Source organism: Sceloporus undulatus, chromosome 5 (assembly GCF_019175285.1).
Source record: "Sceloporus undulatus isolate JIND9_A2432 ecotype Alabama chromosome 5, SceUnd_v1.1, whole genome shotgun sequence".
Taxonomy (NCBI): Eukaryota; Metazoa; Chordata; class Lepidosauria; order Squamata; family Phrynosomatidae; genus Sceloporus; species Sceloporus undulatus.
In genome coordinates this window covers 120,363,944-120,379,053 of record NC_056526.1, presented here as the reverse complement: position 1 = coordinate 120,379,053, position 15,110 = coordinate 120,363,944, and the positions used below count along the sequence as shown (strand labels likewise).

General features: G+C 40.0%; 1 protein-coding gene across 1 annotated transcript in view; it reads left to right on the top strand.

Moving 5' to 3' along the window:
- Nucleotides 1-13,049, top strand: part of CORIN (corin, serine peptidase) — a 170,568-nt gene extending 157,519 nt beyond the window's left edge. Inside the window, exons 18-21 of the mRNA XM_042470554.1 lie at nt 2,388-2,562; nt 6,724-6,995; nt 8,101-8,234; nt 11,692-13,049. Coding sequence (XP_042326488.1) covers nt 2,388-2,562; nt 6,724-6,995; nt 8,101-8,234; nt 11,692-11,874 — 764 coding nt within the window. The 3' untranslated portion in view covers nt 11,875-13,049. The remainder of the gene's footprint in view (nt 1-2,387; nt 2,563-6,723; nt 6,996-8,100; nt 8,235-11,691) is intronic.
- Nucleotides 13,050-15,110: the final 2,061 nt, after the last annotated feature.

Below are 15,110 nucleotides of genomic sequence, written 5' to 3'. Positions count from 1 at the left end.
TCCAGGTTGTAAAGGCAGTAATCTTTTGTTGTTGTTGCTTTCTCAAAAGTATCATTTAGAAGCTTACTGCCCCAAGCCTGGAATTTTCATCTAAATGTTATTACTAATGGCCACAGATAAGTGGCAGTAGCTACTTGTTGCATCATGATTTTCTGCTGTGAATTCCTGTTAATTCAGCCATATTTTCTTTCTGGACCCTCCATTTCATTCTACCTCCCTCTCAGTTTTCCATCACTTCCCCTTAGCCAGTCATCTCTTCATGTTCAATGAGCATTCTCAGTACATAGTTGGTTTTTTGTTTTTAGGTTTACCCACTTCAGTATGTTTTTGTAGTTTTTAGAAACAGAAGATTTCCATGGGCATGGTGATACCCTGGCACTTGGAATACTGAATACATGTTAGTACTGTATCTGTCAAAGAAATCTTCACAGAGTTATTTACTCCCTTGCTCTCAGTTTAGATGTTGATATCAAAATGACAAATCTTAATAAAACTGTCAATCCTTTTACTTTATTGGATCTATTCTGATGGAAGCTAAGAGCATGCAGATAGTTCCAGCTATGTTTCTTTTCTTACTTTTTTTAAAAATTCGCAATTTATTTATTTATTTATTTATGAGCAACACAAATATCTGAAATTTTCCCACTGGCATACTGTGTGATTTTAATATAAACTTCAGAGTTTAACTGGGCATAATTCTTTCCTCTTAGAGGAGCAAAGGATGAGCATGGAGATAACCAAGTTTACAAATAATGCAATTCCACTAAATTACCAAGATAGTTAAAATAAAAGTTGACTGTGAGAAGCTCCAACAGGATTTCTCCAAACTGGGTAGATGGGAATTAAATGGTAAATACAGTTTACAATAATTGTATTTTTACTGGTACAAAACTCCCAAAACAAACCCGTAATTCAAACACACTGATGGAGACTCAGCTCGGTGACCAAACTGTAATTTTGGTGTTGTTCTGGATAGCTCAGTGAAAATGACCATGCAGTGTCCACAGCTATGAAAATTTAAGATCCATGATAAGATTTATCAGTAGATGAATATAAAATAACACTTACAATATCAAAATGCCCTTATACCAGGGATTTGGGTAGCCTGGCATACTTTGTAGAGTTCTCCCAGTTGGCAAGATACCATAGAGCTAGGTGCAAAAGAGTTTAGGGTCAAAAGCACCATCTATACAAGGAAAAGTTACATTTTTGGGACTTTAATTTTTTTAAACAACTTTTATATTTGAGCATAAAAGCATTCTAAGCACATAGTATTTTTTTAGTTTAGAATAAAACTGTGTGGACATGATAGAGATTTATAAAAGTATGGATAATATTGAGAAAGTAAAGAGGGGGACCCCTCCTTACTGCTAGAATCCAGCGTTATTCAACAAATATGATTTTCAATAGATTCAGGACAGAAAAGAATAACTACTTTGCCATAAAATGCATAATTCCTTTCTGGTGATGATCTATAATTTGGCTATCTTTAAAAGGCAATTAGCTATAAATCCAGTCGGGCATACAGATATTTATGCACAGATGCATATATTCACACCACAAAACCCCCATTCCTTTTTCTTCTTTCTTTTTCTCTCTTTCTCCTCAGTGTTTCCCTCTTTCCTTTCCTCATTTTTTTTCCTCTTCCTCCCTCACCAGTTCTGCCCTCTCCCCAGTTTTTGGTGAAAATGTTGACAATAGTACAAACTCACCCTAGTGTTTATTGCTTCTTCCACCAGGTCTGTTCCACACCATCAATAAATCTTTGAAGAAAATGGTTGTGATAATGCCCCCACCCTAGTCCTAATTACTGTCAGTGGTGATATGTGCCTCTGTGTGTGCACCACTGTGTGCAGGGAAAGGAAATAACTGGCACCAAATAAAAAAATTGATTACCATGTGTATGGAGCCCTGATGGTGCAGTGGTTAAGTGCCTGTACTGCAGCCACACACTCACAAACCACAAGGTTGTGAATTCACTTCTAGCCAGGGGCTCAGGGTCGACTCAGGCTTGAATCCTTCCAAGGTGGCTAAAATGAGTACCCAGCTTGTTGAGGACAATTAGCTTACACATTGCAAATCGCTTAGGGAGTGCTTAAGTGGTATAGGAATGTACTTGCTATTGCTGTGTGTGTGTGTACCTTGGATAGTGAGATGGGTAGGGCGGGACATGGTTGGCATCATTACTGGGTCATCTTGGAGCCCACAATCCCATTCTGTCATGATGGAGCTCATTTTTGATCAACTCAGCAGTAATCTTACTTTTAGCTGCATAAATTAGCCCAGTATCATGTTTTCTTCAACTCTTTCTTATCTGGTGTCTGGTTTTCAAGGAACTGCAGGAACATTGAATCTTTTGGTATGTTGTTTGACATTTTTCTTAATAGATTGTGGCCGTCGGCCTGCAGCTCGTATGTACAAGAGGATCCTTGGTGGCAGAACCAGTCGCCCGGGGCGGTGGCCATGGCAGTGCTCTCTGCAGAGTGAACCAAGTGGACATATATGTGGCTGTGTTCTCATTGCAAAGAAATGGGTCTTAACAGTGGCACACTGCTTTGAAGGGTGAGTAGTGCTGAGAATGCTTTACGAGTTGCATTGGGAGTTGCATGGTTCCTAAACTGTATAGAAGGTGTAGAAGAAGCATTGCAACTCCTATGATAATTGTTCTTAGTGTCGGGGGGATGCTTTCTGGTGACCAGTGTCCAAGTGGCTCCTTCTATGATTCCATGGTGACAGTTAAAAACATTTATCACATGGGCCATAGTGATGGGCTGAGAATTTCCAAGGGCTGTCCACTTGTCTCAATTAAGATATAACTGCCTTTGAGAAACATGCAGCTGTTTATGTGGAAAAGGATTATTGCAAGCCACTTTCATCTTATGTATAATAAAGCATATTAAAAAAGTAATAAATAACAAAAATACTGGTCTACAGAACATCAGAGAATTACATGCAAATAATTCAATGCAAGTATTTATTTCTTTATGTTATGCCTTTGTTCCATAATGGAACTGCACACATGGAGTACATAGGCACTCTCCCATCCAGGCAAAAGCAGAATCAAATTGCTGAGTTCCACTAGGGTTGCTGTAGCATGTGCATTATGACTATACCTCATCATGGGAAGGGTTGCCTTAGGACAGGGGTAGGCAACCTTTTTGAGCCAGGGGCCGGGTTGCTGTCCCTCAGACAACTGGGGGGCCGAAGCCAAAAAATAAATAATTAAATAATTTTTAAAAATTTAAATAAATAAATACACCGAGACAAATGTAGGACAACATTTTCAAATGGTGGACACTTTTTTTAAAAAAGTGGAGGACATGCAAAAAAAATTTCTGATTTTTAAAAAAATGTTAATATAAATGCATGTTTCTGAGGCGCCTATAGACAATTGCCCCCACGCGCGAGAGGCCAAAGGCCCCGGCGGCAATCGGTGGCAGGACCGGGCTGGGGCCAGTCCCAAGGCCTCGCCGGGCCGCATCTGGCCCGCGGGCCGCAGGTTGCCTACCCCTGCCTTAGGATCTGAAAGCGAAAGAGCAGAAACAGACAACCAGTAAATTGATCTATTTGATTCCAGGGGGAAAAAAGTTTAAATACAGGGTGACTTGATATCATTATATTAAGAATGGGGAGGGTGGCTATGAGAGAACTATCAAAAGAGCACATTAATTTGCTATTACTGTGAGTACTTCGTTTGCTGGGGTTTGCTTCCAGGGCCCCTGTAGATACCAAAATCTGTGGGTGCTCAAAACAGCAAAATCAAGAGTTGCTGTTTGGAATTTTGTGTGTGTGTGTGTGTGTGTGTTTATTTGTTTGAATCAGTGGATATGGAAGGCCATCTGTGTTACATGTTATTTTCACATTATGATGTTTTATTGGTCCAAATTCTTTTTTTAATATATGCTTTTTGGTATATGTTGACTTAGATGTATCTTGTGTTGTACAAAAATAAAAAGGAAAAAAGGAAAAAAGGAAAAAGAAAAGAAAAACACATCTTGGTATGCTTGAGGATATTCATGAGAACAGAAATAGTTTTATGATTTAAATTGCACGCCATATTATTTTAGTCAATAATAAATAGCATTCATGTGACAGCAAACACTTACATGTCTCTTAAAACCCTGTTTGGTTTGCTGGTAGACAAGCAATCCATTACTGTGTTTATTTCAGTATTTCCTGTATCTCAAATTTTATAGATGGATGCCTTGGAGGGAAGGCAGTTCACACACATCTCAAGTATAATATATATCCACTTTGAATATTCTTATCCGATGAGAATATCTCTCTGTATTATTTTGTACACATAGTGGACTGGATCCAAACTCCTTTAGTTGCTTTTGGATGTCACTGAAATCAGCAGCCTTTTCTCTGCTCTCCTTTCACAGGCAGGCAAAGATGCTGGCAAAACGTCAGGAAGAAACTCTTCTAGAACATGGCCACATAGCCCAAAAAACCCACAAAAAACTATAGGCAAAGATCTGTTTATTTAGATAGCCCTTTGTGTCACTAACTGGTTGATTCTAGGGATACTTTCCATGGAAAGTGTTGTATTTTCCCTTTCTCTTTTCATGTTTCAATAAAATTAATAATTTTAATTCAGTGTTTGTTTTCGATATGAAAACTTATTAATATATTAATACAGTATTAAATATCAGCTATGATACAATCTAACACATTGGTTTTTAGATGCATTTTCTTTGTATTCATGTTTTACACTACCTTGAGACCTGCAATGGGGGAAAAGTGGGATTAAAAAAATCAAGAACATTTTAGAAAGTTTTGTCTAACCTTTCATGTTGACATGAACAAGAGGTGAATGCTTGCACACGGATAGTTCCAGGTGCTATCAGTTAAAGACACTATGCAATATTCTACTTTTTGTTCTTAATCAATTTACCATGCAAAGGAAAAAAAATACAGGATGAATAGTGAACTCTCATGGGAGCATTCAAAGTAATAACCTATATCATCTTAGAGTCCTTTCACACTACACACTTATAGCACTATGATTCCATTTTAACTGCCATGGCAACATCCTAAGGGATTCTGGCATTTGTTATGTGGTGAGCCACTAGATTCTCTCGATGAGAATTCCAAATGCCCTTTTCTAAACTGCAAATCCCTGGATTTTGCAGCATATTCCATGGCAGCGATCTGTTGGAGTTCCCCAGGGCTCTGTTCTGGGTCCCCTTCTGTTTTCTCTCTACACACTGTCCTTAGGTAAACTACCATCTGTATGCCGATGACACCCAGTTGTATCTTTCCACCCCTGACCTTTCTCCAAGGCTTGAACAGCAAGTTTTGTCTTGCCTCACAGCTGTCTCACAGTGGATGTGCCATCGGGATTTGAAGCTCAACATGTCCAAGACGGAGCTTCTTGTCTTTCCTCCTAAGTCCACCCTTCCACACTCCTTTTCTGTCTCTGTGGACAACATTTCTATCCAACCAGTCCAGCAAGCCCGCAGTCTTGGTTTTATCTTTGATTCTTCTCTGTCGTGCATCCCTCAGATCCAGACCACAGCCAAGGCTTGTAGATTCTTTTTGTACAATATTGCCAAAATCCGACCTTATCTCTCTGCCTGCACTGCTAAGATCCTGGTCCATGCCTTACTGGTCTCATGACTTGATTACTGTAACATCCTTCTGGCAGGGCTTCCTCTTTCTCACCTCCGTCCTTTAATTTCTGTTCAGCATTCAGCTGCACACATTATCACATCCACCCACCACTCTGACCACATCTCTCCTGTGTTGGCATCCCTTCACTGGCTCCCCCTCCCTTTCCGCATTCAGTATAAGCTCCTGCTGTCAACGTTTAAAGCCCTCCATGGGTTGGCCCCTTCTTACTTATCAGACCTTATTTCTCCTCACCTTCCCACTAGGGTAGGGCCCTCTGTTCTGGTAGTCAAGGTCTGCTGTCCCAGCCCAGGATTTCCTCTGCCCCATCTATGATTCGCCCCTTTTCACTCGCTGCCCCTCACTCCTGGAACCTTCTTCCTCCGCGATCAAGAGCCATCACTTCTTTAACCAGCTTCAAAACAGAGTTGAAGACCCTCCTGTTCAGAGAAGCGTTCCCAGGCATTGCATAACTGTCACTTGCTATTTGATGTTCTTTTGTTGTCTGTTTTATTGAATCATTTCCTGTATTGCTATGTATTTTATATATATTATCCTACTAGAAAGGCCCCTTCCCCACCACCACTCCCTTCTCCTTTTGTGTCGTATCTTTTTAGATTGTAAGCCTGAGGGCAGGGAACCGTCCAATTAAAAAGATTGTATGTACAGCGCTGTGTAAATTTGCAGCGCTTTATAAATAAAGGTTAATAATAATAATAATAATAATAATAATAATAATAATAATAATAATATGAATGTATAGTGTGAAAAGGCCCTGGATACCTCATTTTGTAAAGGAAACAGAGTGATTACAGCATAAAAGCCCTGTTTGGAAGCACCTTTAGTCTAGATACAACTCATTATGACATCCAGAACATATAATTTGATAGGATCACTGTCAAACGTGTTAACCATTTTCCATGGAAGTAGTGCTCTCTTCATTCATTTAACTATCAAAAGGATTGTTCATTTTTGTATTTGGCAAAACTTAGTTTCCCTCTTTTTATTCATCTGTTTTATACTTTTATAGTGAAGAAGCAGAGGTTGCTACTTGTAAACAACTAGAATCAGAATTAACTTCAGGTATTTTATTTCTTTCCTGAAATCAAGAAGAGAAAGCCCTACAGTCTGGAAAGTCGTGTTTGGCATCAACAATCTGGATCATCCTTCAGTCTTCATGCAGACCCGTATGGTGAAGAATGTTATCTTGCACCCTCGATATAATCGTGCTGTAGTGGACTTTGATATAAGCATTGTGGAACTCAATGAGGAAATCAATGAGACAAGCTACGTAAGGCCAGTTTGCTTACCCAGGAGGGGGCAGCGAGTTCAGCCTGATACCTATTGCTACATCACCGGTTGGGGACACATGGGCAACAAAAGTAAGATGAATCTTTTAAAGTTCTTATACAAATGTAGTTATTTTTTGTCACTTTGGATCAGTTTTCTGGCTTTCATTGAAATCCATGAGTAATTTAAACCTAGAGGCTGTCTGCATGGGTCAAAACTCCCATGTTCTCCCCATCCTCACATCATCCTGTTTGCATTGCAGGCCAAAACCCAGGGTCACGATCGGGCTTGACTGAGCAGACTGGACACGTCTGCTCATGGCCCCAGTGAAACAACCTTGATGTATATAATGAAATATCATCAAAACAGAATATTCTAGCCCAAATTCTCAGTATATTAACACTTTACACATCAGTTCATATTAAGAATTGAATATGATTTGGAATCCAAAGAAAGGAAATGTGCTTTGGAAAGAACCCATAGACATAGCTGGGTTTTCCTTATGGTTTAACCACAGTAATTCCCAATACTTAAGGCTAACTCTGTTTTGTAAACAAAATTGCAATTTCGCTTTTGGGAAGAGGAAAGCAAATTCTCTGTGCACATTATTCTCTCCCACCAAGTACAGTCAGCCATCCTTATCCACGGATTTTTTATTCACAGATTCAAGCATCCACGACTTGAAAATATTCCAAAAAGCAAACCTTGATTTTGCCATTTGATATAAGGGACATCATTTTGCTATGCCATTATATTTAATGGTACTTGAGCATCCATGGATTTTGTTATCCATGAGGGGTCCTGGAACCAAACCCTAGTGGATAACAAAATCCCACTGTACTTGTGCAATTGCTCAAAGATTTTTTTAAAAAAATAAAACAAAACAAATTCCTATGAGAGGTATAATTTCTTGGTAAATTTTAGAAAGCTGCTGAACAAACAATTGGTGCCCCCCCTCCCCGTTGCCTTGTTCCCTCTGCTGTAAAAAAGAATGATAGAGCAGAGCTCCAGTTCCCTTAGTCCCTTTGCTTTTTGTGTCAGCTGAAAATGTCCAGTGTATATAATCAGTACATTAGGATTTTGACCAAGCAAACACCTTAATATATTTCTTTTCACTTTTCATAAGAGAATGGCTATGATGTCCAGTCTTATGCAGATGTACAATTTGACAGAAAAGGTGTCTTTCTCCTTGTTTAGTGCCTTTCAAACTTCAGGAAGGAGAAGTTCGTATTATTTCTTTAGAACAGTGTCAGTCATACTTCGACATGAAGACCATCACTGCCAGGATGTTATGTGCTGGCTATGAATCTGGCACTGTGGATTCTTGCATGGTAAGCCAGGTCTTAAAATGAACTATGTACACATTTAAAACATACATGCATATGCACAGGAGTTATAAAATCTTAGTCATATCTTATTACTGTTTTGCCTTTAGTAGCCCCATGCAGCTTAGAAGCAGCTAGATCCCCTGATGGATAGGAAACTATTGTGTGCTTATTTTGTTGGATTTAAGATAGAGGTTCAAATTCCTGCTTGTTTAAGGCCTCTTTCACAGTACATAATTATGGTGCTATGATTTCACTTTAACTGCCATGGCCGTGGGCTTGTCTATATGGGTTATTTACTTTGGATTCTCCTTCAGGCTCACTGTGTCCTGTATACATGATGCAAGGCCAAAACCCTATATCGGGCGCAGACCGTCTTCACAATGTCTACACCCAATTTAGCCTTTCCACCCCTTAACTTGAGTTTAAAAACCTCTGAGTTTTCTGCATCTTATGGCATCCTGGTGTTCATAGTTTGGCAAGGCACTAGAGCTCTCTTGCTAAAAATTCTAAATGCCACTTTCGAAACTGCCAATCCCAGGATTCCATAGGTTGGAAACATGGCTGTTAAACTGGAATCATAGCACCATAATTGTGTAGTGTGAATGGACCCTAAGAATCTTTCATCAAATTGAAAGATTCACCATTGGTCTGTATATGTCTACTGTAATCTTTCTAGAGGAAAATCAGATGCAAATGAACTAATAAATACTCAAATGATGGTTCAGTAAAAATTTAGCATCTATTCCATAGTGATATCTTTCAGGAGGAGACCATACTCACAAAGTTGTTAAATTTTTTTAGATTTGAAATTTGCCCTCTCCTACTGTTCAGAGTAGCTTGCCTTTGTACTTTTTGTTTGAATCATGTCAGGAAAATTAAACAGTGGTACAAGAGCTTTCCTTGAAATTTGCTGTAAAAAATTTTGGGTCATACCCTACTACCACCCATCACTTATGAAGCCCTTTGCTGGGGAAGTGAAGAAATAAACTCCTATAATCCTGTTGATGAATCTTGGCTGACATTGTATGACTATTTCTTTCATGGTATGTTGCCAAAGCTTTCCTGCATTTGGATCCAGCCCAGAGAAAACTGCCCAGAAAAGGTGGGAGGATTCTGGCTTTTCTTCCTACTTATCACCTAACTGGCTTCATACTCAAGACAGGGTTCAGAGGAAGGGGTGGGTGGGATCATAATTATTCACCCACCTTGTATCCAACAGCTTTCCCTTGTGTCCAACCTGTTAGTTGAAGCCATTAGTACCTCAGTCTTTACCATTTGGTGGTGCATATAATTCTGAAGACTGTTAAAATCAGATCAGCCCCAAGAAGGATGGAATTGATTACTAGACCAGGGCAGGCCTTGTCTTATCTATTTTAATAATTTTAACGGTGTTGTTTTATTGTTACTATTTATAATTATGATTTATTGGTTATGGTGGGTTATGGTGGGTGGGAAGGGTTCTGGGACATGTGGGGTATAAATTTATTATTGTTATTGTTATTAAAACAAAAACTATGAGTTGTGAATAGGTATCAGCATTCATTTATGTGGCAAGTATTTTGAAAGAAATTAGACATCTACCATTATCCCTTTGGCTACAAAACTGTATCTTCAAATGGGCTGCTTGGCTTTTCCCCAAATAGTTGGTGTCATTAAGTTAGAGATGGGCTTTTCAGATTCTAGACTTTAATACTTCATGCCCAAGAAGCCCTAGTCGACACACAACAATGGTAATGAATTATGAGAGTTACATTCCAAAACATATGGAGTGGCCAAAAGTTCCTAACCCCTTAAGCACTCACAGCTCTAATAGACAGATGATCTCTCTTGGACACCAAAGTAGCAATGAGCCATATACTGTTCTGTTTGATTATGCTGGCTGGTTTGGAAAGGAAGTTACTTGAACTGTGCTTTCTCTACAAGGGCCGCCAATCCATTTTTAAACATTTAGAGCTCTTTGTACTTTTAAGACAAGCTACCTTGAGAACTCTTGTACAAAAATGCTGCATATGAACCAAATAAATAAATAAATCTATCCATCCATTTGGCCACTTCAGGCTGACTTCATAAGTTTCAAAAGAATATAGTAAGCATGCAACATACCCTACAACTGTCCTTATGTGACAGCGACAGCCTCAGTTAATCCCCTGCCATCCCACTTTTTTCAGCTGCTTTTAAAATATTCCAGTTTCTCTTTTCTCCTCCCACTTTCACTCTTGTCTTCAGCTTACATCAGTAGTTGCAAACTGAGTTCAAAGTGCAAAATTTGCATTCAACTCAGCAGGGGGAGAAGAGAGGAGGGGCAAAATCTTGTCCTTCTCAGTAGGCTCAGGTAAAAGCAAGTTGCAGAAGCCTTCCCTAGCTTGTCTGTTCTTCCTCACCCATAACTTTTGTCATCTTGTTCACACGCTTGGTGACACATTTCTCCGGTTCTGATCTGTGAAATGTTGGAGAGTATTATACTGGTAGAGTCTAACTATTCAGTCATGTTTTACATATTAAAGCCTCCCCGCAAAGTGCAGCCAGAGGGCTGTTTATAGCCCTTAGAGCCATTTTTATGACCCCAGGTTCAATTATTATAATTATTATTTTTAAAAAACCCAGTTTGTTTCATATTGTAAAGAAAGGGCTGCTGTGGGCTTAAAATGGCCCCCACCCACCAAAACATGGTGAAATCACTCTTACACCCTTCTGGAAGGCATTTGGGGGCAAAAAATGTCTGTGAGGTGTATGGGGTGTGGGGTTTGTCCTCTGAGGTCTCTGGGGTGGCAATGTAGCCCCCACATACCTGACAGTTGCCCATACCCCCCATTGAAGCATCAAACTGTTCCAGAAAGGAATGTAGAGTGCTAATGTAGATGCCAGAGAACTAGTTTGTAATTGGCTTATCAAGAGTCATTAGAAAGAAGACTACCAATTTATTTATTTTAGCCAAAAACAGCTACACGTAAGCCACTCAACAAGAAAGGGTTGCATCTATCATGGAGTTGGCAGCTAGGAAAATTTCATAAATAACAGCTGCTAACCATGAAAGTCCAGATTCATCAATTTCTGGGTGACTAAGAATGAACAGAGCCTCATCGGTGACAGTTATCTCACTTCTTGTAGTTAATAGATCCATTTAACAACCATCATTACATATACTGGAAACCTGGAAGGCTCTATAAGGCCATTTTTACCTCCTTTGGTGGGCCACAGTGCACTGTTGTGGCCACCATTTTACACCGGTGGAAGGAACATTGGGTCACTCCTAGTCATCTTCTGGATTTTTTTTTTTTTTTTTTTGGTCAGGAAGCTGGTTCTTGCTGTTTGGGAGTTTTGAGCAGCAGGGAGTATTTTTGGCTAATTGGGAGGGGATCCATACAGCATGCACTGCAGTTACTGTTCTACAATCATTTCACCAATCTTTTACTTTTCAGGACAAATGTATGGCTGTAGAATAATGTCTGTGTCATTGCAGGGTGATAGCGGAGGACCTCTTGTGTGTGAACAGTCTGCTGGACGTTGGACATTGTTTGGCTTAACTTCCTGGGGCTCCGTCTGCTTTTCCAAAGTTTTGGGACCTGGAGTTTATAGCAATGTGTCTCACTTTATTGAATGGATTGAAAGACAGATCTACATCCACACGTTTCTGCTCCACTGACTCTTCAGAATACAAATATTGTGCTGACTGGAAAAAAAGAGGCAAAGTCCAGGAGCACCTGAACCATGAAGATGTTAAACTGAAGATATCTGCTGAATGAGAAATTCTATGGGCTGCAGGGCACAAGCAATGGAACAGCATAAAGGGATTTGAACATCCTCTTGTGCTTCTGCTGCTTCTGGGTAATGATAGTCAATATTTTTGTAATAATTTCTGATTTTTTTCCCTTTAGAAGTGTTGTGTTATCTTTCACATACACTGAGAAAAAATGTATACAGGAAGAATCAACCAATTTCTCATGTAATAGATTACATTTCAGACACATTTAGAACTAGGAGTAGTGCAGAAGTATTAGCTCATCAAAAGAAAAATATGCTGACAGATAAATTTGATTTCTGTTTCTTGCAGTAAACACTCAGTATATTTTCAAGGGCGATTGGCATATCTATTGAAAATAGTCCTTTTAAAGGTTCAAAACACTTGCTTCCCCATAACCACAAAGTCAACCTGATTATTGGTACATGACAAAGGAGAGGTCAACCTATGGGTTAGTTTCTGGCACTGTCCAAGTTAGGCACAGGCCACATGACTGAAAACAAGGTTTGTTTAATATCTAGACCTTGACTACTCCTCCATTTCTTTTTCTTGCCATAGCCTACATTTCACCTTTTCCCATCCTCCTACTTCTATTTATTTTGCTCTCTTACCTTTTATATAATGCTTCACCTTAACTTTAATATCTTTATTCTTTCTCATCTGTATTTAAAAGCTTTTCTGTCTGCTTCTTTCCCCTCTTCACAACCTTTTGCCTTCTCTTGCTTCCTTACCTATTCCCCCCCCCCCTTGGTGTAGTTTGGGGGGAAAGGCAACCTCCAGGTCCTCCAAGACATCTTCTGAGAGGCTTCAGCAGTTGCCAAATTGTCAAAATGAAATCAAAGGCAGCTGCATTATCCCTAGAGTTGCCATTTGGAAGTGACATAAAATGGCCTCTGCAATTGCCATGTCATCCATCTGTCCATTAAATCAGTTTTTGAGCAGTTGTAGGAAATTATTAATTGTCATGCCCCATTGCTCATCCCAACCAGAAATTCTGTGAGGCTCAAGACATTGATTATAATGGACATAGAATCATAGAGTTGGAAGAGACTGCACGGGCCATCCAGTCCAACCCCCTGCCATGCAAGAAATCCAAATCAAAGCATCCCTGACGGATGGCCATCCAGCCTCTGTTTGAAGACCTCCAAGGAAGGAGACTCCACTACACTTTGAGTGAGTGTGTTCCACTGTCAAACAGCCCTTACTGTCAGGAAGTTCCTCCTAATGTTGAGGTGGAATCTCTTTTCCTGCAGCTTGCATCCATTGCTCCGGGTCCTAGTCTCTGGAGCAGCAGAAAACAAGCTCGCTCCCTCCTCAATATGACATCCCTTCAAATATTTAAACAGGGCTATCATATCACCTCTTAACCTTCTCTTCTCCAGGCTAAACATCTCCAGCTCCCTAAGTAGTTCCTCATAGGGCATGGTTTCCAGACCTTTCACCATTTTAGTCCCTTGGACACGCTCCAGTTTCTCAATGTCCTTTTTGAATTGTGGTGCCCAGAACTGGACACAGTATTCCAGGTGGGGCCTGACCAAAGCAGAATAGAGTGGCACTATTACTTCCCTGGATCTAGACACTATACTTCTATTGATGCAGCCTAAAATCGCATTGGCCTTGTTAGCTGCCCCATCACACTGTTGACTCATGTTCAACTTGTGGTCTACTTGGACATGGCTGTATAGGTTGGGCTGGCATGAGGCACAAATCCAGCATGCAGGTAAACAAATTTCCCAAGCATTCAAAGTGAACAGAACTCCAGATCCAAAGCAGGGTTCAGCAAAGGAGATGGCAGCTGAGAAGCTACTCAAGTGCAACTGCTGTGTTGTTCTCTGTTCTTTAAGGGAGAACCAGGTCCACCCCAGAGGTGGGTGTTACCAATAAGCCTGTATCCCTGCAGTCCCTTAATGGGATCCCCACCAGGGAACTTATGATATGATAGGTTCCAAGACTTATCGAGGATATTAGCTCTCTTTTTGTCATTTCTCTGTCATCATAATTTACAATTTTACCAGGATATCAAGTAGTGAACGGACTTTATCATACAGCTTAAAAAAGTGACTTACTACTGCCGAATTGAATTCTAATTTGGGCTGCATCTGGATACTATTGCACACGTTTTTGCCACCAACACTGCGAGCCAGTTGCATCCCGGGTAACTTCTGGCTAGAATGCAAGCTCAGCTGGTCTCTTTTCAAATCTGAGAGCTTCCTGAGATGCACCTGACTGGCGATGATGGTGGCAAAACCACATGCGGTAGTATCTGGATGCAGCCTGAGTTAGAATTAAATCCGGCAGCGGTAAGCTGCTTTTTAAAGTTGTGTGATAAAGTCCAATGTTATAGGAAAGCTGTAGATCACAGGAAAATTGGAGTTAAAGGAGTTTTTGAATTTCTGATGAACAGGTGTAGAAATGGGATTGAGGCCAGCACACTTTGGAGACTGACCTTTATTTTTTCTTGAATCATATTTAATTCTGCAAGATGCGTCCTCTCAGGATATTCCTTGTTAAATGGGCAACAATTTTTTTAGTAGCCCTTGTATCTGCTAGGAGAGTTTCAAACATGAGGGCTTTTTCAGTCAATGTCTTAAGATGCAGATTTGACTTGGACTTTGTTACCTTGTTGTGGGATCCAAGTTTTCTCCCCAAGATAAACATTCTCAAGATGTTATAGACCAATAACAATTCATCTTTCTGTATTTAACCCACTTTTCCAGCTGAAAAATCATGGAACAAACTCAATGTCAGAAGGGCTTTTAGGACATTCAGGCACTCAGAGGCCTTATTTGTTTCTTTCCTACTCACCTTGATGGTTAGGATAGTTAGTGCTACTACTTTAGCCAAGCAGTTTAAGGTGTGCATCTACACTGCCTGTGAGTCACTTAGCTTCTCTAAGCCCTCCAGTATGACAGCTCATTCTACCCATTCTTCTCCTGCCTCAGCAGTCTTCACTGCTTCTCTGGAAGAAATCTGGAGGACAGATTTACCAGACACTAAACAGGATAGACTTCTGCAGAAGTGATTTGAGGGAGAAGGGTGCTTTAACAAATTCTTCCATCATAATCTTAGCCAACCTCTTCCTATGTCCTTTTTAGCTTGTTTATATTCCCTATACATATGTCTCCTTTGTGGTATACAGA